General features: G+C 46.6%; 1 protein-coding gene across 1 annotated transcript in view; it reads left to right on the plus strand.

Annotated features, from left to right (window-relative positions):
* Positions 1-25,963, plus strand: part of LOC119411740 (NLR family CARD domain-containing protein 3-like) — a 44,754-nt gene that overhangs the window by 12,802 nt on the left and 5,989 nt on the right. Inside the window, 1 exon segment of the mRNA XM_037678666.1 lies at positions 20,591-20,764. Within this exon segment, the coding sequence (XP_037534594.1) occupies positions 20,591-20,764 (174 nt within the window).

Consider the following 25,963-nt stretch of genomic DNA (forward strand, 5'->3'; position numbering starts at 1 on the left):
CTTCCTCGAAAAGGCTCTGAGCGTGCCTCTGTGCTGCGCTCGGGCTGCGGGTTCACATTCATGTCTATGTGGACCGTCGTGTGTTGAGGAGAGGCATGTGAAAACTGTTGGCGCCGCGGGAGCACACGTTTGACAGCACTTTGGTGAGACGCGTGCCACTCCTGTGCGCACCTTCATCAACGCCGCGTCGTTTGAATGAAGGCTGCAGGCACCGGGGAAGCACACGTTTGCTTCGGTGAGGCGCGTGCCACTCCTGATGAGAGTGAGGTTTCTCACTGAGCCCATTCTGCGGTTTCACATTTATGCTGATGCGAGCGGGCGAGCGCTGAGAGGCGGTGCACGCGCCTTCATCAACGCCGCATCATTTGAATGAAGGCTGCAGGCACCGTGGAAGTGTGTTCTGCGTGACCCAAGGCTAGGCTTCCTCGAAAGGGCTCTGAGCGCGCCTCTGTGCCGTGCTCGGGCTGCAGGTTCACATTAGGGGTTGAACAAGTATATAATTTTTAAACTCGACATTAACATAATAAAACCCGAGTAGAACTCGAGTATTTGATGACGTCATAGATCTCAAGATACAAAAATAAATAAACAAATAAAACCGCAAAAAAAGGTAATTATTTACAAAAAAAGACCATCAAAACATTGGGAGCATATATTATGCTCCTACCATTAAACATACTGCAAATAAGTCACAGGAAAAACTAAACTATTAGTTATTATTATTAAATTGCAAACATGAAGAAACATGCAACACGTCAAAAACGAAACTTACACCGAAACTGGTTCTGGTTCGGTGGATTGGACCCGGTTTGACCTGCAACAGTGCAACACCGCCCCCTAGAGTCATAAGGTGGTCACATAATATGACGTCACTACGGATACTCGACATAACATTTTTAACCTCGATAGATGTCCTAGCAATCGATTTGTAGATTACTCAAGTACTCTGTTAATGCCCTAGTTCACATTCATGTCTATGTGGACCGGCGTGTGTTGAGGAGGGGCATGTGAAAACTGTTGGCACCACGGGAGCACGCGTTAGACACCACTGCAGTGAGATGCGTGCCGCTCCTGTGCGTGCCTTCATCAACGCTGCGTCGTTTGAATGAAGGCTGCAGGCACCGCGGAAGCACGTGTTTGCTTCGGTGAGATGCAAGCCACTTCTGGAAGTGTGCAGCTCAGGCTGAAAACGAGTTATTCCACTGAACTCGTTCTGCGGACCACATTTGTTTCGACTGTTGTGTCAAGCGAGCATGTCATCCTTATTTGGAGCAACGGTGATTCTGAAAAAGCTTTTTTAAAGGCCACTGGCTCGTTTTGTGTGGAGGATGTGTGAAGGAGCCGCTGTGAGGTCATCCGAGCTGACAGACTGGCTAAAAAACAGACACTTTCATCATTAAATTATGTTTTATTCCAAAAACTCGTGTCATCTTTACACACATCCTCTGCAAACCGTCATTTTGAATCATCTCCCTCATGACCTCTGCGGTTTGTTGTCCTAGGGCGCTGCCTGTTGGCAATCTCAGGGAAACGCTGAACCTCCGGTTGCCGGGATATGAGAGGCTGATGTCTGATGGGCGGGGCTGGCGTAGTGGAGCAGGGAGACGCCTGCAGCTGTGGAACGTCTTGAAAATGGTCCCGAATAGCACATCCGTCGTTGATGGGGGCCCTCCAACAAAAGGCTTTCTGCAGCTCCTCCTTGAGGGAGGTGGAGTGACGGGCCAGGTGGACCTCTGGAAAAAAAACTTTCCTCTGGCTGCGATGCGAGACCGGCAGACAATAAAAGAGGCGCACAGGTTGAGGATGATGTCAGCTGCCTTGCAGAGGGAGCGCTACGTCTCCTCCAGCCTCTTGAACATTGTACGCCAGCAGCGTAATGTATTGTTCGCTGCAGCCGCCTGGAACGCACACTGGTGAGCTTGGTTGGAGAGCGACGTCACCGTCTGTCATGCTTACCCGGAGGCGCAGGACGCTGGTCCAACCTGGACATCTTGCTCTGAAAGCCTCCGCCAGGCTCGGCTCCAGGGGGGCACCGAGGGAATTTCCGCTCTGTGAAACCCCTCGACTCTGGTGATGGGCGCGAATGTGGGAACTGGCACCCTATTCTACCAGGATCGTCTGCGGCCTCGTCCCAGTAGGACGTCACTGCTGGGAAACGAGGCCAGATGGGATCAGGATGGCGAGCCGGAATGGAGCCCAGAAACCTTCCCGCAAGATCATCCGATCTGGGCGGGGGAAGGAGAGGGACGGAAAAAGTCCCTTCATGTCAGCCGCCTTCTGGATTATGCCGTGCAGCTCCAGAGGAGGGCACCAACGGCTGGGAGTGGTGTGGTCGCCAATGCGAAAAAAATGTCCGGGGGGGGGGGGGGGGGGGTTTGAGCATTCGCTCAGCCCCCCTCGTTCCGACACTATGCTCTGCAGGAGGGAGGGAGCAGCAGGGGGCTGCTGCTGACGTCGCTTGTCCCGGAGGAACCATCCGATTCGCTCCGAGAGTCGGCCCTGCCACCTGCTTGTGTTCAGGATCTTGTTCTTTCAAAAATTCGAACCAACCTTCACCTATCACCTCTGGTTCCCTGTCAGATGAGACAACTTTAAAAATGTCGCTAGAACCTGATATATATTTGGACTGTTATTGTCCTGTTTAGCTCTCTGAATTGTCAAAAATAATAGCTTCATCCAAACCATCCACATGTTGCTAGATCCCATCCCAACCAGATAATTTAAAGAGGTATTTCCCTTAATTAATAACCACATCTTGGATCTGCTTAATTTGTCTTTAATAAATGGTTACGTACTACAGTGCTTTAAGGTTGCTGTAATTAAACCTTTACTTAAGAAGTCTGACCTTGATTCAGAAATGCTGGCCAATTATAGACCTATATCTAACCTAACTTTCATCTAAAAAATTCTAGAGAAAATAGTTGCAGGTCAGTTGCATGAACATCTTCAAAGAAATACTCTGAAGAGTTTCAGTCAGGGTTATAATAATAATAATCATTTTATTAAAAAAGCGCCTTTCATGACACCCAAGGACACTAAAAAAAAGGGTTGAGAGCTCATCATAGCACAGAAACAGCACTAGTAATGATATGATATTCTCATGGCCTCAGACAATGGACTTGTGTCTATACTGGTACTGTTAGACCTCAGTGCTGCATTTGATACAGTTGATCACAATATTTTACTACAGAGGCTTGAATATGATATTGGGATTCCAGGAACAGCTCTAAAATGGTTTAAATCACATCTATCTGATAGATTCCACTTTGTAAATGTAAATAATAAATCTTCTTCATACACCAAGGTTAGTCATGGAGTTCCTCAGGGCTCAGTGTTTGGGCCAATACTCCATCCATCCGTTATATTCCGCTTATTGCAAAGTCGGGGTCGTGGGGGTAGCAGATTGAGCAGGGAGGCCCAGTCATCTCTTTCCACAGCCGCCTCTTCCAGCTCTTCTGGGAGGATTCCAAGGCATTCCCAGGCCAACCAAGAGACATAGTCTCTCTAGCGTGTCCTGGGTCTTCCCCAAGGTCTCCTCCCAGTTGGACATGCCCGAAGCACCTCCCTAGGGAGGCGCCCAGGGATCATTCTTACCAGATACCCAGACCACCTCAACTGGCTCCTTTTGACATGGAGGAGTAGCGGTTCTTCTCCAAGTCTCTCCCGGATAACTGAACTTCTCATCTTATCGCTAAGGGAGAGTTCAGCTACCCTGCGGAGAAAACTCATTTCAACTGCCTGTATCTGCGATCTTATTCTTTCTGTCACTACCCATAGCTCGTGGCCATAGTTGAGGGTAGGAATGTAGACCGACAGGTAAACAGAGAGCTTTGCCTTACAGCTCAGCTCTCTCTTCACCTCAATGGACCGATACAGAGTCTGCAATACTGCAGATGCTGCACCAATCTGTCTGTCAATTTCATGCTCCATTCTTCCCTCACTCGTGAACAAAACCCCGAGATACTTTAACTCCTCCACTTGAGGCAGAGCCTCACCCTCGACCTGAAAAGAATAATCCAACCTTTTCCGGTTGAGGACAATGGCCTCAGATTTGGAGGTTCTGATTCTCATCCCAGCCGCTTCACACTCGGCTGGGAACCGCTCCAGTGAGAGCTGAAGATCACGGCATGATGATGCCAACAGGAACACATTATCTGCAAAGAGCAGAGATGGAATCCTGAGGCCACCAAATCAGAAACCCTTCGCAAGCTGGCTGCACCGAGAAATTCTGTCCATAAAAGTTATGAACAGAATTGGTTACAACGGGCAGCCCTGGCAGAGTCCAACTCCCACCCTGAAGGGGTCTGACTTACTGCTGGCAATGCGAACCAAACTCTCGCACCACTTGTATAGGGACTGAACAGCCCGTAACAATGGGCCTCCAATCCCATACTTACGGAGCACCCCCCACAGTGTATCCTGAGGAACATGGTCAAATGCCTTCTCCAAATCCACAAAACACATGTAGACTGGATGGGCAAACTCCCATGACCCCTCAAGGACCCTAGTGAGGGCAAAGAGCTGATCCAGTGTTCCATGGCCAGGACGGAACCCACATTGTTCCTCCTGGATCTGAGGTTCGACCAACGATCAGACTCACTTCTCCAGTACCCCTGAATAAACCTTACTAGGGAGGCTAAGAAGAGTGATGCCCCTATAATGCCCCTATAACTTCCGGTAAGATGGCGCTTGTGTACATGGCTTGCAATCCACCTCTGCTGATGGTGTTCGGATTATTTCTGTTTTGTTCGTTTTTTATCTGTGGCATGAATTCACTCCTCATGTATGACCGACAACAGCTTCTGGATCTTTGTTTTTCTGTCAATGATGTCGCTTATTTAGACCATTATCAGCGTACCTCTGGACCCCCCCCCCCTCCTCCCCCGCTGCTGGCGGACGTGCCAGCTTACCTTCGCTGCGCTCCTCACCTGCCTGCCCGGAGAAATCGCTTCAGACGCCGGGGAAAACGTGCTGGTCAGCTGGTGAAGATTAAAGCCCTGCACACTGCATCTTCCTCTTCAGCTGGTGGTCATGGTCTCCATCTCCAGCTTCCCGCGTGCCCGGACCAGGTAACCAACGGGAGTTGTCAGCCAGTGCACTGCTCGGGCCGACCTGGAGGGGCTGTTATTGAAAACCTGCGGCCATTAGTGCGCGCTAACTCCACCGCTGCTAGCTCGACCGCTGCTAGCTCCACTTTGGACAGTATCTGGATGTGTTCCATCCATGCAAGATCTGTTACCAATAAAACTTTTATCCTCAGGGACTACTTTCAAGAGCTCGAGTTGGACTTTTTCTGTATCACAGAGACTTGGATGTCTCCGGGTGAGTCCAGCGCCTTGACGAAATTATTGCCACCGAACTGTCTGTATTTTAGCGCACCGCAGCCATCAGGCCGGCGCGGTGGTGGATTATTAAGAATATTCAAATCAACTTTTGACTGTAAACAACTGCCCATCCCAGTTTCCCGCGCCAGCTTTGAGCTGAGCGTCTTTGAACTCGGACATTCACCTCCGACGTTATTTGCACTCGTCTACCGCCCACCTCGATCTAAGGATTTCATAAATGAGTTTTCTGACTTCTTGGCTGAAATCACACCAAAATATAATCATGTTTTCATTATTGGGGACTTTAGTTTGCACTTGTGCTGTCAGGAGAAGCCCTTGGTTAAGGACTTTTTAGATTTATTGGACTCAATTAATCTAACTCAGCATGTAAAGGGTCCCACCCAAGAGCGTGGACATACACTGGACCTTGTTTTAACTCATGATGTGACTGTTAATAATCTTGTTATTGGTGATAATGTTTTTTCAGACCACATGCCAGTCCACTTTGAGTTCACCCTCCCCCATCTAACTCCTAAGCCATGCATTCCTGCACGTAGCACCCGGACCATTAACCACTTCACTGCCACACGTTTCACAGATGTTTATAACTCTGAAATGATAATTCAGCCCCCGGTGTTTCTCTCCACCACTGAGGAGCTGACATCCCAGTTCAACTCTGTCTGCTTAAAGACTCTGGATCATGTTGCACCTGTTAAAACTAGAAAATCAAAACTCAGAGCAGAACCTTGGCTGAGTGACGTCACCAAGGCCGTTAGGCAGCAATATAGAAGGGCGGAACGAAAGTGGAGGAAAGACAGGCTGCAGGTCTCTTTTCAAATACTTAAAGAGAGTTGGCGCCGTTATCAGAAAGCAGTGAAAGCTGCTAAATCCAAATACTTCTCTGATATAATTACCTCAAACTCTTGCAACCCATGTGTCCTCTTCTCCACCCTAAACTCTGTTCTCCACCTCATTGAACCATCTCCTCTGGAAGCCTCGACTGAGCTGTGCGACAACTTCTTACATTTCTTTTTGGAAAAATTGCGACCACCAGGACTCTCATTTCCCTTCCAACTCATGACCCATCCATCCCATCTCACTCTGTAGTTCCATTTGACCATTTTGAACCCATCACTCTATCTTCTCTAGAGCAGGTCATGTGCAGCTTGAAACCTTCTGGTTCCCCCTTTGATGTGGTCCCCCCTCGACTACTAAAGGATGTTTTTCCCACTCTAGGTCCGTCCATTCTTGATATAGTAAACAGTAGTTTATCCACTGGCGTGGTGCCAAAATCCTTTAAACATGCTGCTGTCCAGCCTCTCCTGAAAAAAACAAACCTCGACCCCTCAGTCGTGTCCAACTTCCAGCCTGTCTCCAAACTCCCATTTGTTTCTAAAGTACTGGAGAAAATAGTCGAGTCCCAGTTGAAGTGCTTCCTGGAAGGTCACACCATCTTAGAGCTATTCCAATCTGGCTCTCCATAGCACTGAAACTGCCCTGCTGAAGGTCTTTAACGACATCTTCAGATCCACAGATACTGGTGATTCTGTGCTGCTTGTCCTATTGAACCTCACAGCCGCCTTCGACACCATCGACCATGAGATCCTCATTTCTAGGGTGTCCACCACCGAGTTCGTGGATGGCCACCGTGAGAAGCACCGACAACCTTGCGGCCACAGCTTATGGCAGCTACCTCAACAAGTGAGGTGCGGAACATGGCCCACTCAGACTCAATGTCCCCCATCTCAGCTGGGATGTGGTTAAAGCTCTCCCAGAGGTGTGAGATGAAGATCTCTTTGACGGGTTCTTCTGCCAGGCTTTCCCAGCAAACCCTCAGTACACGTTTGGGTCTAGTGGGTCTGTCTGGCATCTTCCCCTGCCATCTGATCCAACTACCAGGTGGTGATCAGTTAACAATTCAGCTCCTCTCTTCACCTGAGTGTCCAAAACAAACAGCCGCAAATCAGATGACATGACTATGAAGTCAATCATTGATCTATGACCTAGGGCATCCTGGTGCGAAGTGCGCTTATGGACACCCTTATGTTCGAACATGGTGTTTGTACTGGACAATCTATGACTAGCACAGGAGTCTAACAACAGAACACCGCTCAGGTTAAAATCAGAGAGGCCATTCCTCTCAATCACGCCCCTCCAGGTCACACTGCCATTACCCGCATGGACATTGAAGTCCCCTAGCAGAATAAAGGAATTCTCAGCTGGCGCACTTTCCAGCACTCCTGCTAAGGACTCCAAGAAGGCTGGATACTCTGAATTGCAGTTCGGCGCATAGGCACAAACAACAGTCAGAGCCCCTCCCCCCACCCGAAGATGAAGGGAAGCCACCCTCTCATCTACTAGGGAAAATTCCAACACACAGGCACCAAGTCAGAAGGCTACAAGTACACCCACACCAGCTCGACACCTCTCACCATGGGCAACTCCAGAGTGGAATATAGTCCAGCCCCTCTCAAGGAGATCGGTTCCAGAGCCCATGTTGTACATCGAGGTGAGCCCAACTATATCTACAGTAGTCAGTACCTCTCAACCCTCGTGCACAAGCTCAGGCTCCTTCCTTGCCAGAGAGGTTACATTCCATGTCCCAAGAGCCAGCTTTGGTAAGCCAGGGTCAGAGCGCCAAGGACCCTGCCTTTGGCCACTGCCCATAGCATCATGCACCTGATTTTATGGCCCCTCCTGCAGGTGGTGGGTCCACAGGAAGCCAAACCCATGATGCTCCTTTGGGTTCAGCCCAACCGGGCCCCATGGGTAGAGACCTGGTCACTAGGCGCTTGCTGACAAGCCCCACCCCCAGGCCTGGCTCCAGGGTGGGGCCCCGGTAACCCAAATCCAGGTAAGGGACACTGAGTTCCTTATTTTGTTTGGTTCATAAAAATCTTCTGAATTGCTCTTTGTCTGGCCTGTCACCTAGGACTAATCTGCCTTGGGAGACCTTACCAGGGGCAATTATCATTGCCCCCAACAGCATAGCTCCTAGGATCATTCAGGCGCACAAACTCCCCCACCACGATAAGGTGTCAATTCAAGAAAGAGGGCCAATACTCTTTACTTTATATATGCTTCCATTAGGTAAAGTTATTAAACAGCATAGGATAAATTTTCATTGTTATGCTGATGACACACAATTATATTTGTCCATTAAAACCAATGAATCAATCAGTTACTTAGACTACAAGCATGTCTTAAAGACATAAAAACATGGATGACCCTTCATTTTCTTCTATTGAACACAGACAAGACTGAGGTTTTGGTTTTTGGACCTGAGCACCTTAGGAATACATTTTTCAGTCTTTCGCCCTCCTTAGATGGCATTAATCTGGCCTCCAATTCTAAATCTTGGTGTTATTTTTGATCAGGACGTCTTTTATACCCCACATTAAAAATGTTACTAGAACTGCCTTCTTCCACCTGCATAATATCGCTAAAATTAGAAAAACATCTTATCTAAAAATGATGCAGAAAAATTGTTCCATGTATTTGTCACATCTAGACTGGACTATTGCAATGGTTTATTATCTGGGTGTCCAAATACTTCTTTAAAACATCTTCAATTGATCCAAAATACTGCTGCAAGAGTCTTAACTGGAGTTAGTAGGAGAGATCATACTGAAAGTTACAGCTGTAACTACGGTTCTATGAATCCCGGATGACCGCCAGAGGCGGTGCTTAAAGCACTGAATGATCATTCTTGCATATGTGCAGGTTGAATATTTTGTGCCAACATAGTCACGTGTGACCCCCGGGACACCGGTGAGTCCATATAAGCATGTGAGCATGTGACTACGGTAGCCCAGTCCCTTAATCTTCTCGCGAAATGCGATGATTCCGAGGGACCGAGCACTCTGGCGGTCTTCCGGGATTCATAGAACCATAGTTACAGCCGTAACTTTCATTCTGTTTCATCCCTACTGACTGCCAGAGGTGGTGCTTAAAGCACTGGATGATGATTGCCAACAGATTCCTGAGGAATCACACCCACAAGAAGAAACAAATTAAGTATGCCCACTAGGAATGCGCGATATAAACGGTATATGGTAGAAACGATAGAAATTTAGCCTACGATAGAGATCTGACTTCTACCGGCTAACCGCAGAAATGCTGTGTCTGATGTAAAATTAAAGTTGTCAGTTTAATCATTACTTTTTTTTGTTGAAAACTGTGTGTAAGTGGTGTTCAAGTGTAAAATCAGAGTTGTCAGATTTAATCGTTACTTTTTTGAGTTGAAAACTGTGCGCAAGTGGCATTGAAGTCTTTTTTTCGAGGGCTAAGTAGCGAAGCTACAAGCTAACTACAGCCGGCTTGCCATAGTGTTGCCGTATTTGGACGCATGCGCAAAACGCTGTGTTCCGTCGAAAGTTTTTTGTTTTTGTTCCATTGACAGTTAAAGTAAGCATTGGTCAGCTTTAGAGAAACCTGCAATCTGATCTGTGAAAAGAACGCTGTGTTGTGTGATTTTACTGCGAGACCCTCTGGTCAAAGCCACAGACTCATTTTGTGTAAGCTCTCCATTAAAGCAGAAGGAGTCGCCAACTAGAGGTTTGGAGGGTGAAGTGTTTCAGTGTAAAATGCTGCTCTGTTGCTGTTCATTTCTTAAGTGAGAAGACTGGAAACTGTTAAGTTAACAACATATTCTTTTGTTTAAAACATATGGCTAAAACTACATTTTATATATGTTGCACTGTTTTGCACTACAAGCAAGAAGCCTAATACTTGATTTGTTTATTATTTAAAAACTCTCTGGACCTAGTAGTGGAATTTTTTAAATTCTAAATATGTGATAGCAAAAGGACACCATATGCTTTTTTAAAAATTCCTATTAAGTTTTATACCCAAAACATATTGCGATATATATCGTTATCGCTACCCTTCACAATACATATCGTGATATGAATTTTATGCCATACCGCACATTCCTAATGCCCATTTTACTGAGACAAAGATGGGTGCTGTGATAGGATCCCCTCCAACGGGTGAAAGGCAGCCATGTTGACCCTGTAGAACCTTGCAAAGGTATTTGGGGATGACCAGGAGGCTGCTGCACATATCACCTCCAGAGTGACCCCATTCATAGCAGCCCATGACATGCTAATGCTCCTGGTAGAATGGCATCGTACCCCTACAGGTGGCTGGTGGCCCTGCAGAATGTACGCCTGTTCTACGACATCCACAATCTAGCACGCAAGGTGCTGCTTCGAAAGGACCTACCCTTTGCGAGCCCCTGCATAGCAAATGAACATATTATCACACTGCCGCAGAGAAGCTGTCCATCTGATGTACGCTTCCAGTGTCCAAACAGGGCAGAGAGGCTCGTCAGCACCGTCTGCATCAAAGCGAGCAATCTGGAGAGGCAGGGAGTGGGTCGCAGATGAGGCCACCTTAGGGAGGAGCACTATGTTAGGCCAGAGTGTAACACCCGAACCAGCCGGGTTCCAACGGCAACAGTGCTCGTGAACAGACACCGCATGTAGTTCACCTCCTCATTTGGCCGAAACCATGGCCAGGAGAAACACGGTCTTCTTAGACAAGCACTCAAGGCTCACGTCCACCAAGGGCTCAAATGAAGCAGACAGCAGGGCAGCAAGGACCAGAGAGAGGTCACACACAGGCACAACGAGGCATGTGTGTGTGTGTGTGGGGGGGGGGGGGGGGCGCAGATGTCGGGCTCCTCTCAGCAACAAGGACACATCCTTGTTATGACCTACTGTCTCCCCACCCACCATCGTATGCCAGAAAGAAATGGCAGCAACGTAAACTTTCAGGGTGGATGGAGACCGGCCCTGAGAAAGTAGCGCCTGAAGGAAAGTAAGAATAAAAGAAAGAGGACAGTGTACAGGGTCCTCGTGTCTGGCACGACACCAATTGCTGAAGACATTCCACTTATGTGTGTACACCAGTCGTGTGGAAGGGGCCCTGGCATTATTCATTGTATGTGCGGCCTCCCCGTTATACGCTGAGAAGGTAATGCCCGGCCCTGTAGCGCCAAGCCCAGAGCCGGAGGCGACTGGGATCGGGGTGTAGGATCTGACCCCCAACTATGACAAGAGGTCCTTCCTTTTTTTTTTCTTCTACCGGACCGAGACCTAGGTTTTAGCCCGGGCCAGAGTTTGCCTTTTTGTTCCATGACAGAGTTCGATGGCACATTCACAACTCCCCAAACAAACCGGACTTCCTAGGCAAACGAGCTAAAGTTTGATTAAAGCAGACTAAACAGGGCTGGTGTGACTGCACCCTTAGTGTTCCATATTTCCCTAACAGAGCACTTCGCTCTCAAACTGCAAGCTTACTAGCAGTTCCTAGAATTTCCAAAAGCAGATTTGGAGGAAGATCTTTCAGTTATCAGGCTCTTCTCTTTGGAACCAACTTCCGTAAGGCTGACACATTGTCCAGTTTTAAGACTGGGCTTAAGACTTTCCTTTTTGATAAATTCTATAATTAGGGTTGGCTTGTTATGCTGCTATAGGTTTAGACTACTAGAGGACAAACTGGCCTCATTTCCTTAAATGAATAGTAAATATTGAATAGTTTTCATTTGATACTATTTCTGTCTTAACGTGATTCTCTACTTGTCATTGTGTATTTGTTCCTCCTACGTGTTCATCTCAAATCCAGCCTGTCAAAGCAGATGGCCGCTTGTCCTGAGCCTGGTTCTACTAAAGGTTTCTTCTTAATGAGGGAGTTTTTCCTTTCCACTGTTGCCTTTGTGTTTGCTCAAGATGAGAGCTCAGCAATGGAGTTAAATTCAAAGCAGTCTGCTCCTCAGTTAAATAGTGTTAACCTATTTTTATATATATGTGAATGTTTCTGTTCAGTGCCCTGAGATTACTTCTGTTGTGACTTGGTGCTATATAAATAAACTGAATTAAATTGAATTGTATCCTCGAAAATAAGAAGTGTGAGCCCTTGATTATTGGAGCACACTCTCAGGTCCACATTTTTTTTAAATAGGAACCATCACCACAGTCTTCTAAATTTGCAGGTGTTGTACCATTTGCAGGTGTTGTCCCATGTGACATTGAAAAGGCATGTCAACCATGACATCCCCACAAACTTTATCTACTCCTGGCATGCTGCCACTAGGAAATTGTTTACTTCGCTGACATATGGCAAAGTAATGGACTTGCCTTGGCATGAGTTCTCAAGGGTGGTAATGGTAACTGAATTAGAGCAATTTTCAAAGTGTGTCTTTCAATGATAGTTCAACATTCAATGTCAGTATCCACTGTGCAGGTCAGCAGTTCCCCACCAAAACCAAACAAAGCCTGAGATGTGGCCTGAGTTTATTTACAGAGTATTGTGATCCTTGTAGTTTAAACCAAAATGCAAACGGGCAAGGAGAGCAGGAGGTAAATAAAAAGGAATTTATTAAACAACAAAAACATAAAGCTAACATGGCAGCAAAATGTATACAGATCAAGAACTCAACAGGACAGATCACAGGGCAAACAAGAACAAGACAGACTGAGGAGGACCAGGACATCTGTAGCTGTACAAAACAATGAGCGGACATCTTTGTGGTGAATGGGAGAGGTTTAAATAAGACAGCTGTAGAGTGATGAGTAATGAGAGTAATGAGTGCAACTAGGATGATTATCGATTGGCAACTGGTGTAACTGGCAACTGGTGTAACTGACGTAATGAGTGCAACTAGGATGATTATCGATTGGCAACTGGTGTAACTGGCAACTGGTGTAACTGACGACTGGCTGGGGAGACCGGCTGAAGAGTGGGTGAAGAATGGCAGGGAACAGAGTAACAACACAAGAATCAGAAAAGGAAATTGAGACTATAGAAATGTAAAGAAAACAGACAAAAGGATAGATTATGTCAGTACGTCCCATCAAGGGACGGCTCCTGACGTCCCCAAAAACCAGACACAAGAAACAGACTGGGTGGGTGGAGGGGAGAAGCACTAAGATGGAAGACACCAAGGAAAAGTGCAAATATCAAAAACCAATAGGATCTGACCTGGGAAAAACACAAGTTTCTACAAACAACCCAGGCAACATTCAAAGTTGGGTGAGAGTTCAGTTGGATGGCTCGACGACCATCCAGAATGAAGCCAGCGTTCAGGCGGACAACCCAAAGACCATCCAAAGCAAGGCCAGAGTTCAGGCGGAAGGCCCATAAACCACCCATAGCAAGGTAAGAGATCAGGCGCACAGCTTGGAGACCGTACAGAGTGAGGAAAGAGTTCAGGCGGATGGTTCAGAGACCATCTGGCTCCCGGTTAAATCACGCATCGTCTTCAAAATTCTTCTTCTCACTTTCAAAGCTATCCACAACCTTGACCCTCCGTACCTATCTGACCTCTTACACATCTCCATCCCCTCTCACTCTCTCAGATCCTCCTCTTTACTACACCTCCATGTACCCTCTGCCCGCCTCGCCACCATGGGGAGCAGGGCCTTCACCTGCTCTGCTCCTCATCTCTGGAACTCTCTACCCCCTGACTTAAGAAACACCACCTCTCTTTCTATATTCAAGACTGCTTTGAAAACACATCTCTTTAGACTCGCTTATCCTTAACTTTGCTGTATGTATTTTATATTCTTTATGCATTTTATATTCTTTATGTATTTTATATTCTTTATGTAATTTATTCCTGTTGATCTTTGTTCTTACTGTAAAGTGTCCTTGGGTGTCATGAAAGGCACTTTTTAATTAAAATGATGATTATTATATTATTATTATTATTATCCATCATGGGTGACAGGCATTCACTTGGACCCTCTCAGAATCAAGCAGACGAGAGGCAAAGAGGCCACAGGAGAGGCTGCAGTCACAGATGAAGATACCACAGGGGAGGCAGAGATAATTGATGTGACAGCAGAAGTTGAACCAGTGATTATGGGAGTAGCATCAGAAGTCAGACCATTGATGATAGGAGTGGCAGCAGAAGTTGATCCAGTGATGAGTGATGAGCGATGTTATGGCTGAAGTTGAAGCAGAGATGAGTGGGTGGCTGCAGTGGCAGATGGCAATGGACCAGAAGTGGAGGCTGTAGTAGACACAAGGAACCAGAGGTGGAGACTTCAGTAGAAGGCAAGGAGTCAGACAAGGGTCTGCAGCAGGTGAGTCAGACAAGGGATCTGCAGCTGGTGCATCAGATGAGGGGTCTGCAGCTGGTGAATTAAAGGAGGGGCCTGTAGCTAGTGAGTCAGATGAGGGGTATGTAGCTGTAGATAGGACCAACAGATCTGACACACACAGTGGGACCAGCAGATCTGACATAGGAGATGGGACCAGTGGATATGACAAAGGCGATGGGACCAGGGGCTCTGACACAGGTCAGGGGACTAAGGGATCTACAGAAGGCAGAGACTATGGGATCTGCAGCAGGTGAAGAGATCAGGGAATCTGTAGCAGACAAAGAGAGCAGGGGGGTTGCAACAGGCAAAAAGCCCAGGGTGGCTGTAGCAGGTGAAGAAACCAGGGAGGCTGCAGTAGGCAAAGAAACCAGGTAGGCTGCAATGGGTGAAGGGTGCAGCAGGCAAAGAGACCAGGGGGGCTGAAGCAGGCAAAGAAATTAGAGAGGCTGCAACAGGCAAAGAGTCCACGAGGGCTGCTGCAGGTGAAGAGAGTAGGGGACTGCAGTAGGTGAAGAGACCAGATGATCTACAGCAGGCATAGGGACCAGAAGATCTGTAGCAGGTGTAGGGACCCAAAGATCTGCAGTAGGTATAGGGACCAAAAAATCTGCAGCAGGCATAAGGACCTGAAGATTTGCAGCAGGCGTAGGAACCAAAATATCTATAGTAGGCATAGGGACCACAAGATCTGTAGCAGGCATAATGGCCAGAAGATCTATAGCAGACATGGAGACCATGGAGGCTACATCTGGTGTACACACCATGGAGGCTGCAACTGGCATAGAGACCCTGGTGGCTGTAGCTGATGTAGAGACCTCGGTGGCTGCAGCTGTTGTAGAGACCTTGGTGGCTGCAGCTGTCATGGAGACCTCCATGGCTGCAGGAGGAATAGCCACTTCAGAGATTGCATGGGGCATAGCCACTTCAAGGACTTCAGGGGGCATAGCCACTTCAGGGACTACAGGAGGCGTAGCCGCTTCAGGAACTGCAGGAGCCATAAATGTGAGGACCTTGGGGGACCTGAGGACCTCTGGAGATGTGAGGACCTCGGGAGACATGAGGACCTCAGGGGGCATGAAGACCTCAGGAGGCATGGGACCACTGAAGACTTTGGGATCGCTGAAGACTATGACTGCTGAAGACTCTGGGACCGCTGAAAACTCGGGGACTATTGAAGATTTGGGGACTGCTGAAGACTCAGGGACCTCTGAAGAGTCAGGAACCACTGAAGAGACACAGGAAGGCAGGCTTGGCTGTTTCCACTGCTGAACAGGACTTTGCTGTTCCGTTGACTGGCCAGGACTTGGCTGAGCAGGACTTGGCTGATGGGGTGCTGGTGCCTCTTGTGGCATGGCCAATTCAGGCAGAGAGAGGTCTTGGCTTTCAGTGGACCCGGCTTGGTTTTGTTGTCAGCCCCTCTTGCGGTGATGGTGAGGAGGAAGACAAGAAGGTGGGTTGTCGTCCTTGATACCCACTTAGCAACATGGAGGTGAGATGTCATCCTCAACACCCACTGAGAAGCATGGACGCAGGTCTGTAGGTGGAACCATTCTCACAGACTCGGAGGAGAGACTAAAAGATGGCCAGGGGGCAGAGTAGCAGGCAGCAGGAGAAGAGAGTGCAAAGCCTGTCTCTTTGTTCATGCATCCTCAAACATTTCATACATCCCTGGTACATTGGCCAGTCCTAGCAACTGGAGAAATAGCTCCACAAAGTCTTGAAGGATCACAGGGTGTGGCCATGGTATCCAAATATTCTTTATGTGAGCTCCACAAAGAGCAAACTTCCTGTGGGTCTGGGTCGCGTCCCCTCATTCTATCGCAATCCTCGTAGTTTAGATCCAAATGCAAGCAGACAAGGAGAGCAGGAGTTAAACAAAAAGGAATTTATTAAACAATAAATACAAAAAGCTGATGTGGCAGCAAAACTTACACAGATCAGGAACTCGACAGGACAAATCACAGGGCGAACAAGAACAAGGCAGACTGAGGAGGACTGGGACATTTGTAGCTGTACAGAACAATGAGCGGACATCTTCGTGGTGAACAAGGGAGGTTTAAATAAGACAGCGGTAGAGTGAGAAACGAGTGCACCTGGGATGATTACTGATTGGCAACTGGTGTGAGGGATGAGTGGCTGGAGAGACAGGCTGAAAAGTGGGTGAAGAATGGCAGGGAACAGAGTAACAACACAAGGATCACAAAATAAAATAAAGACAATAGAAACACAAAGAAAACAGACAAAAGAACAGATTATGCCACAGAGTTGTTGAACTGTTTGCCAAGTTGTCCTTGTGGACAACTAAAAGTCCTTCTCATTAGCCGCTTTGAAATCATCTCACTCACAAGTTTTGCTTCCATAATCAAAAAGCTATTAAAAAAATTTCAACGGTTTCTGAAAGCTGAGAAGTTGCACTTTACATTCAATATATGCTTATTATATTATACATTATTATTACGTTGTATTATACTTATATCTCACTCCCACTGTTGCAGGAGGCCCACCACATGGCTCCCCTTTTTATTTATTTATTTATTTTTTATCTTTATTTATCCAGATTATTCAGTTGAGAACAAATTCTCCTTTTCAATGACAACCTAGCTAAGAGGCAACAAGTACACAAGTGGTAGGACAGAAGAAGGAAAACATATTAACATCTGACAGCCAAACATAAAATTGTACAGACCATGGGTATGAATAGCAGTCAAAGAGCTAGAATAGTTTCATGGTACAAGAAAAAAACAACAAAGACTGAAGAGCAAATTGATAAAAGCATGTGCAATGGTCATGAAGTAATGCTTTGAAAATATGAAAAAAAGAAACAAGTTTTACGGTCAGTGGTTCCATTCATGGGCAGCACGGTGGCGCAACTGGTAGAGCTGCTGCCTCTCAGCGAGCAGGTCCTTGGTTCAAACCCCGGTCCGGGGGCCTTTCTGGGTGGAGTTTGCATGTTCTCTCCGTGCATGCGTGGGTTTTCTCCAGGTGCTCCGGTTTCCTCCCACAGACCAAAAACATGCATGTTAGGCTGATTGGTAACTCTAAATTGTCCCTAGGTGTGAATGAGAGAGTGAATGGTTGTTTGTCTCGTTTGTCTCTATGTGGCCCTGTGATGGACTTGCGACCCATCCAGGGTGTACCCCGACCCTCACACAGTGATTGCTGGACATGGGCACCAGCGACCCCCGTGACCCAAAATGGAATAAGCGGGTAAAGATAATGGATGGATGGATGGTTCCATTCATTAGCAGCAGAAACCTGAAATGATGAATTGTCTAAGGAAGTGCCTTAGAAATACATAAGTTAATATAACTGCTGGAGCAGAACATCCGAATGATGCTACAAATGTTGAGTAATGAACAGAATTAAAGTTGGGTTTTACCAGATATGGTTTTATAAATGCATGTATCTATCCCTTTTTCCACACAGACATGGCATGGTAGCAAAATTTTCATTCACAAATATACCAATCCAGCACTGTGTGAAGCATTTGGGTAGCCTGTCCCTCTTTATGTAGGAGGCAGGACAGGACAGGGGCGGGAGATCAAGTTCCAGGACTGTCCTGCCCAAATTGAAATGGTTGGCAGGTATGCATATGGCACCTCTTTCAGAACACCACTCGTGGACTTCAAGGAAACAGTAATCTGAACTGCTGTTTGATGAACCAGCACAAACAAATCAGAAACACCCCTCTTGCATCTAAAAAAGTTAAATCTGGTCCTCTGGACATTCAAAAAAACAAAACAAATCAAAACAACAAAAAAATGTAGAAACGTTTCGTCTCTCATCCAAGAGACTTCCTCAGTCTGAGGTGCTGTATTCAGCTCAGTCTCTTAAATAGCACCTTCTCAGAGTGGATCAACCAGTTTTGCTGCTGACAACCAAAACCAGCTGATCACATGCTCAAGAAGGACCATCAGCCTAACAATGGATCATTAGCACACTGATGGCTGTTTACTATTCACAGAGGGCTGAGTGATACTAGCAATCACAGCATTGTAAGAGTGGGACAATTGAACACGTAGGCCTCCACCCCTGTTTAACGATGGACGATTTATTTTCACAAAGATGGCCTCCTTTACTCCTCTCTCAAACCATCGTTCCTCTCTATCCAGGATGTGCACATCTTCATCCCTGAAAGAGTGACCGCTGGCCTGGAGATGAGTGTAGACCGCAGAGTCCTGGCCTGATGATGTTGATCTGTGCTGGGCCATCCTTTTGGCCAGTGGCTGTTTTGTTTCCCCGATGTAAGACTGATCACAGCCCTCCTGACACTGATACAGAGTCCTGATGACTCCTGATGACAGAGCAGACAGCGTCCCCACTAGCTCAGGAGCCAGGCAGAAGGAGAAATCCCACACAAGACAGGGTCTAGAGCAATGTGGATATCCTAACTGGGCCTTCCTGAAAGCAGAGAAGAAACCCAAACAGGACTCCAGTCAGCCAACAGGTGAAAAGGAGGAACCCAGACCCAGACCAGTGGTCATTCCATATGTTGAGGGAGTATCAGAGAAACTGAGACGTTTATTTTCTAAACATAATGTCCCAGTGGCTTTTAAACCCCAAAATACATTACGGCAAAGACTGGTTCATCCCAAAGATCCAGTCCCCCGGCACAAACAGAGCAATGTTGTGTATGCTGTTCAGTGTCAGGAGGGCTGTGATCAGTCTTACATCGGGGAAACAAAACAGCCACTGGCCAAAAGGATGGCCCAGCACAGAAGATCAACATCATCAGGCCAGGACTCTGCGGTCTACACTTATCTCCAGGCCAGCGGTCACTCTTTCAGGGATGAAGATGTGCACATCCTGGATAGAGAGGAACGATGGTTTGAGAGAGGAGTAAAGGAGGCCAACTTTGTGAAAATAAATTGTCCATCATTAAACAGGGGTGGAGGCCTACATGTTCAATTGTCCCCCTCTTACAATGCTGTGATTGCTAGTATCACTCAGCCCTCTGTGAATAGTAAACAGCCATCAGTGTGCTAATGATCCATTGTTAGGCTGATGGTCCTTCTTGAGCATGTGATCAGCTGGTTTTGGTTGTCAGCAGCAAAACTGGTTGATCCATCCTGAGACGGTGCTATTTAAGAGACTGAGCTGAATACAGCACCTCAGACTGAGGAAGTCTCTCGGATGAGAGACGAAACGTTTCTACATTTTTTTGTTGTTTTGCTTTGTTTTGTTTTTTTGAATGTCCAGAGGACCAGATTTAACTTTTTTTAGATTTTTCTACCTGGATTATTGAGCATGCATCAGGAGATCCCTCTTGCACTTTAGAGCCACACATATAACCATCTTGTTGAACAGGGAAAATTCCAACACTGAGGTGCTTTGCTGAGATCTTGTGAGTATCCCAAACTCACCCAGCACCTCTCCTTGTGCAACTCTGAAGCAGGAGAGTGTCCAGCCCCTCTCCAGTAGCTGAGTTTCACAGCAAAGGCAATACAATGAAAGTGAGCACAATAATATCCAGTTGGTAAAAATCAACCTCATACAGAAGCTCCTGCTCCTTTGTTGCCAGTAAGATGCCATTCCATTTATCCAAAACTAGTTTATGATGCTGGGAATCTGCATATCTAAGACCCCAAGCACACCTGCCACCCAACTTCACACATCATACAACCTTTGCTAATCTTCTCACAGGTGAAATGCCTCAATTTAGTTGACAATATACAGTATAAACACAAGAAGACAAAAGAGCAACCCAACAATCAGTGTAAGCAATAATTTGTTGATAGTCAATTGTTATTTTCTGAATAGTTGAACTTATTTGTTTTCTTACCATTGTCTTTATAGATTGAGTGACTGTAACCTCGCTGAGAGAAGCTGTGGAGCTCTGTCTGTAATACTCAGCTCTGTATCCTCCAGTCTTACATACCTGGATCTGAGCAACAACAATCTGGGGGATTCTGGAGTGAAGCTTTTATCTGATGGACTGATGAGTCCACACTGCAAACTGCAAACTCTCAGGTGAGGATCAGAGACCTGTGTAAGATTAACTTTTTAACCCTGGTTCTACTGGATTTCTGTCTATTATAGCTAGGATTTTACACACTTCATATTTAGGTCATTTAAAATAAACAAGAATTTGTTGATAGTCAATTGTTATTTTCTGAATAGTTGAACTTATTTGTTTTCTTGCCATTGTCTTTATAGGTTGAGTGACTGTAACCTTTCTAAGAGAAACTGTAGAGCTCTGTCTATGGTACTCAGCTCTGTATCGTCCAGTCTTAGATACCTAGATCTGAGGAACAACAACCTGTGGAATTCTGGAGTGAAGGTTTTATCTGATGGACTGAAGAGTCCACACTGCAAACTACAAACTCTCAGGTGAGGAACAGAAACCTGTGTAAGATTTACCGTCCTTTGGTAACCGATGTTCTCCAAACTAGAATGTCAAAGGAGGAAAACACCAGGAACTTCATACAGTTTAGAAACATTTCAAGGTAGCTCTGCTGTGACTGAACCTGGTCAACACTTATGGTTCCATTCCTCAAAAACTGGTTAAACTACACTCAATTCATCCATCCATCCATTAACTTCCACTTGTTCTGAAGTCAAGTCACAGGGCAGCAACTTGAACAGGGAAGCCCAGACATCTCTTTCCACAGCCACCTCTTCCAGCTCTTCTGGGAAGATTCCAAGGCATTCCCAGGCCAGCCGAGAGACATAGTCTCTCCAGCGTGTCCTGGGTCTTCCCCCAGTTGGACATGCCCAAAGCACCTCCCTAGGGAGGCACCAGGGGACATCCGTACCAGATACCCAAACCACCTCAACTAGATCCTTTCAATGTTGAGGAGCAGTGGTTCTACTCCGAGTCTCTCCCAGATAACCGAACTTCTCACCCTATCTCTAAGGGAGAGTCCAGCTACCCTGCAGAGGAAATTAATTTAAACCGCCTGTATGCGCAATCTCGTTATTTCGGTCACTACCCAGAGCTCGTGACCATAGGTGAGGGTAGGAACGTAGACCGGCCATTGGAAAGAGAGTTTTGCTTGACAGCTCAGCTCTCTCTTCACCACAACGGACCATTACAGAGTCTGCAATACTGCAGATGCTGCACCAATCCGTTTGTCAATCTCACGCTCCATTCTTCCTTCACTCATGAACAAAACCCCAAGATACTTGAACTCCTCCACTTGAGCCAGACCCTCACCCTCGATCTTGAGAGAGCAATCCACCATTTTCTGGTTGAGGACCATGGTCTCAGATTTGGAGGTGCTGATTCACATCCCAGTCGCTTCACACTTGGCTGCGAACCGCTCCAGTGAGAGCTGAAGATCACGGCACGATGACGCCAGCAGGACAACATCATCTGCAAAGAGCAGAGATGGAATCCTGAGGCCACTGAACCAAAAACTCTCCGCCCACTGGCTGCACTGAGAAATTCTATCCATAAAAGTTATGAACAGAATCGGTGACAACAGGCAGCCCTGCCAGAGTCCAACTCCCACCCTCAAGGGGTCTGACTTACTGCCGGCAATGCGAACCAAGCTATCACACCACTTGTATAGGGACTGAACAGCCCGTAGCAAAGGGCCCCCATCCCATACTCAAGGAGCACCCCCCACAGTGTACCCCAAGGAACACGGTCGAATGCCTTCTCCAAATCCACAAAACACATGTAGACAGGATGGACAAACTCCCATGACCCCTCGAGGACCCTAAATGGTAAACGGACTGTACTTATATAGCGCCTTTCTATCTTATTTCAAGATACTCAAAGCGCTTTGCACTACAATCTGTGTCCTCATTTACCGATTCATACAGCACTCTACTAGATCTCTACAAAGCTAATGGAACAAATCATTCTAATGAGACTAATCAGTGCTTTAGATCACATTCATACAGTGATGGGACACACATCAGAGGCTATGAGAGGTTCAGTGTCTTGCCCAGGGACAATTCAACATGTGACTGCTGGTGGATCCGAACCCCCAACTCTCGAATTGGAGGACGACTGCTCTAACCACTCAGCCACAGTTGCCCCTAGTGAGGGTAAAGAGCTGATCTAGTGTTTCACGACCTGGACGGAACCCACATTGTTCCTCTTGGATCTGAGGTTCAACCAACGATCGGACTCGCTTCTCCAATACCACTGAATAGACCTTACCAGGGAGGCTAAGGAGAGTAAAGCCCCTATAATTGGAGCACACCCTCCGGTCCCCCTTTTTGAAAAGGGGAACCACCACCCCACTTGGCCAACCCAATGGTACTGCCCCCGATGTCCACGCAACATTGCAAAGGCGCGTAAACCAAGACAGCCTCACAACATCCAAAGCCTTAAGGAAATCAGGGTGAATCTCATCCACTCCCGGAGCCGTACCACCTCAGAGTTTTTTAACTACCTTGGCGACCTCAGCCACAGTTATGTATGGATCAACCCCAAAGTCCCCCGACTCAGCTTTCTCCATGGAAGATGTGCTGGTGGGATTGAGAAGGTCCAAGAAGTATTCCTTCCACCTCCCAACAACATCACTTTTTGAATTCAACAGCACCCCACCTTCATTGAATACAGTGTTAGTAAAGTGCTGTTTTCCCCTCCTCAGCCATCTGATGGTTTGTTAGAATCTCCTCGGAGCCGACCGAGAGTCGTTATCCAAGGTCTCACCAAACTCCTCCCACATCCGAGCTTTTGCCTCAGAAAAAGCCAAGGCTGCGGACCACTTGGCCCTCCGGTACTCCTCAGCTGCTTTCGGAGTACCACTGGTCAACAAGGCCCGATAGGACTCCTTCTTTAGCTTGACAGCCTCCTTAACCCGGGATGTCCACCACCGAGTTCGTGTATGGCCACCACGAGAAGCACTGACAACCTTGCGGCCACAGCTCAAGGCAGCTACCTCAACAAGTGAGGTGCGGAACATGACCCACTCAGACTCAATGTCCCCCACCTCAGCTGGGATGCAGTTGAAGCTCTCCCGGAGGTGCAAGTTGAAGATCTTTCTGAGAGGTTCTTCTGCCAGGTGTTCTCAGCAAACCCTCAGTACACGTTTGGGTCTACCAGGTCTGTCTGGCTTCTTCCCCCGCCATCTGATCCAACTCACTACCAGGTGCTGATCAGTTGACAGCTCAGCTCCTCTCTTCACCTGAGTATCCAAAACAAACGACCGCAAATCAGATGACACGACTATGAAGTCTATCATCAATCTACGACCTAGGGCGTCCTGGTGCCAAATATACTTATGGACACCCTTATGTTTGAACATGGTGTTTGTGATGGATAAACCATGACTAGCACAGAAGTCCAACAACAGAACACTGCTCTGGTTCAGATCAGAGAGGCCATTCCTCCCAATCACACCCCTCCAGGTCACACAATCATTACCCACATGGGCATTTAAGTCCCCCAGCAGAATAAAGAAGTCCCTAGCTGGCGCACTTTCCAGCACCCCTGGCAAGGACTCCAAGAAGGCCGGATACTCCGAACTGCCGTTCAGTGCATAGGCACAGACAACAGTCAGAGCCCATCCTCCCACACGAAGGGAAGCCACCCTCTCATCTACTGGGGAAAACTCTAATACACAGGCATCAAGTCGGGGGGCTACAAGTATTAGTACAATTATTATTATTATTTTTTTTTTTTCCAAGATGGCGCCTGTGTGTAGGGCTGCCCGTCTCTCGCTCTCTGCTTGTATTGTATTTTTGTTATTTTTACAATGGTTTGTGCAGTGTGCCGAGTCATATTTTCAGTATGATCGTCGGGCACTTTTGGAGCTCCGTACATTTGCTGATATGCCTGCGGAGTGTCGTGGCTGGTTACCACGTCGTGTTCAAAACAGCTGAGACATCGCCTTCGGTATAAAAGATTTATTTGACAAACAGGGGTTACAGATATTCAGAGACAAACAATTACATTACAGAAATATATGCATATATTTGGAGCATTAAAGAACGAACCGTCTCGGTCTGGTCTTCCCCGGAAATGCCCGATGAGCGTGTGTCATTTCTGGCTTTTATAAAAGCAGGGAAAAGCTAGCTCTTCTGATTGGTTTATCCCTTCAGTTGCCATGGTTACTGGTTTAGCCCGCCCCCTGAAGGACGTTAGTTAAAAGTTTATGGCACACTGAAATTGTTCGTTTTAGCCGTTTGTTTAACGTGATTATACCTTAGTGATACCAAATGATTTGAGTTAAAGTTGTTTATTTCTAGGAATAATTAATAACTATTAATTATAATTAATAACTATTAATTATTATCTAACTCATGTTTGCGTGTTCTTACTTGATCCCTTTTTATACTTTTTAGTTTAGTTGCTGTTGTAGCTTACTGTGACAATTAACCCTGTGTCCTTTCAGCTAAACCGACCCTGTATTCAACAATGATTAAATGTTAATGGTTATTATTAAGAGAGAACCTGAGGGATTTTATTTAGTCAAACTATATTAAGTCTAAATTAAAGAAATGTGTTCTAGCTTTATTTATGTTAATCCGTCTGCTATCTGGCATGATTTGATTGCTTGTAATATATCAAATGTGAACTTGTAAAATATCATTAGCTAATATAAGATTATATGTAAAGGTAAACTAGTTAGAATTAGTAAGCATTTTCTATAAATATAGTGCAACCCTGGAAGAAAGACACACACACCCTTTGTATAACATGACATTTGAATGCTTGATAGGAAATAATAAAAGGTATAAAAATATGAAATCCAACAGGAGTTTTTGTACAGCGGTCAGCACTCTCCTCTACCGGTCCTGTCTGAGATTCCTGCATTCCTTCTGCGTGACCCTGGCCTTTCTCCATGGAGGAAACATTGCAGACGTTGTGGGAAGCGTGCAGGGATTTTGGTGAAACTGAGGCAAAGTGTGGATTATTCTACCAGGACTCGCTCTGGATCTGATCCTCTCCTCTCTGACCCGTGGTGCTCTCGGGGTTCGGCTGCTGGCCAGCTGCCCGTGCGCTCAGCCCATGTAAACACCTGTGTCAGGGTTTTCAAGGCAGATTAGAACAGGAGAACCCAGTTGCGCAGGCAGGACTCAAGAGGCAGATGTATAAAATAAAAATACTTTTAATAATAATAATAATAATAAATCAAAAGGCTGACATGGCAGCAAAACTTACATGGACTCAAGAACAAGATCACACAGGCAGGACAGGACAGGCAATACCCAACGACGAACCGACAAAGGAACAACACAGGACAGGAGGCTTATATACAAGGACAAGACAAGACGTGATTACAACAGCTGTGACGAGACAAAGGTGACACCAATTAAACTGACGAGAAAACAGACACAAACAGCAAATAATACCATCCTTACAACCTGGAGTTGTTTACCTGTGCGCCGCACCAGCAGACCTGGAGGAGCTGTTCTTCTTAACCTGCGCCCGCTGGCGCGCGCTTCTCCCTCCACGGCTGTGTCTGCGTTGGACCCTATCAGGATGTGTTTAATCAACCCAAGGTCTGTTTCCAACAAGACGTTTGTCCTCAATGACTTTATTAAAGATGAGGAGTTGGATTTTCTGTTTGTCACGGAATCTTGGATTTCTGATGGTGAGTCCAGCGCCTTGGTGGAATTACTACC

This window comes from Nematolebias whitei, chromosome 7, assembly GCF_014905685.2.
Source record: "Nematolebias whitei isolate Nwh7 chromosome 7, NemWhi1, whole genome shotgun sequence".
Classification (NCBI taxonomy): domain Eukaryota; kingdom Metazoa; phylum Chordata; class Actinopteri; order Cyprinodontiformes; family Rivulidae; genus Nematolebias; species Nematolebias whitei.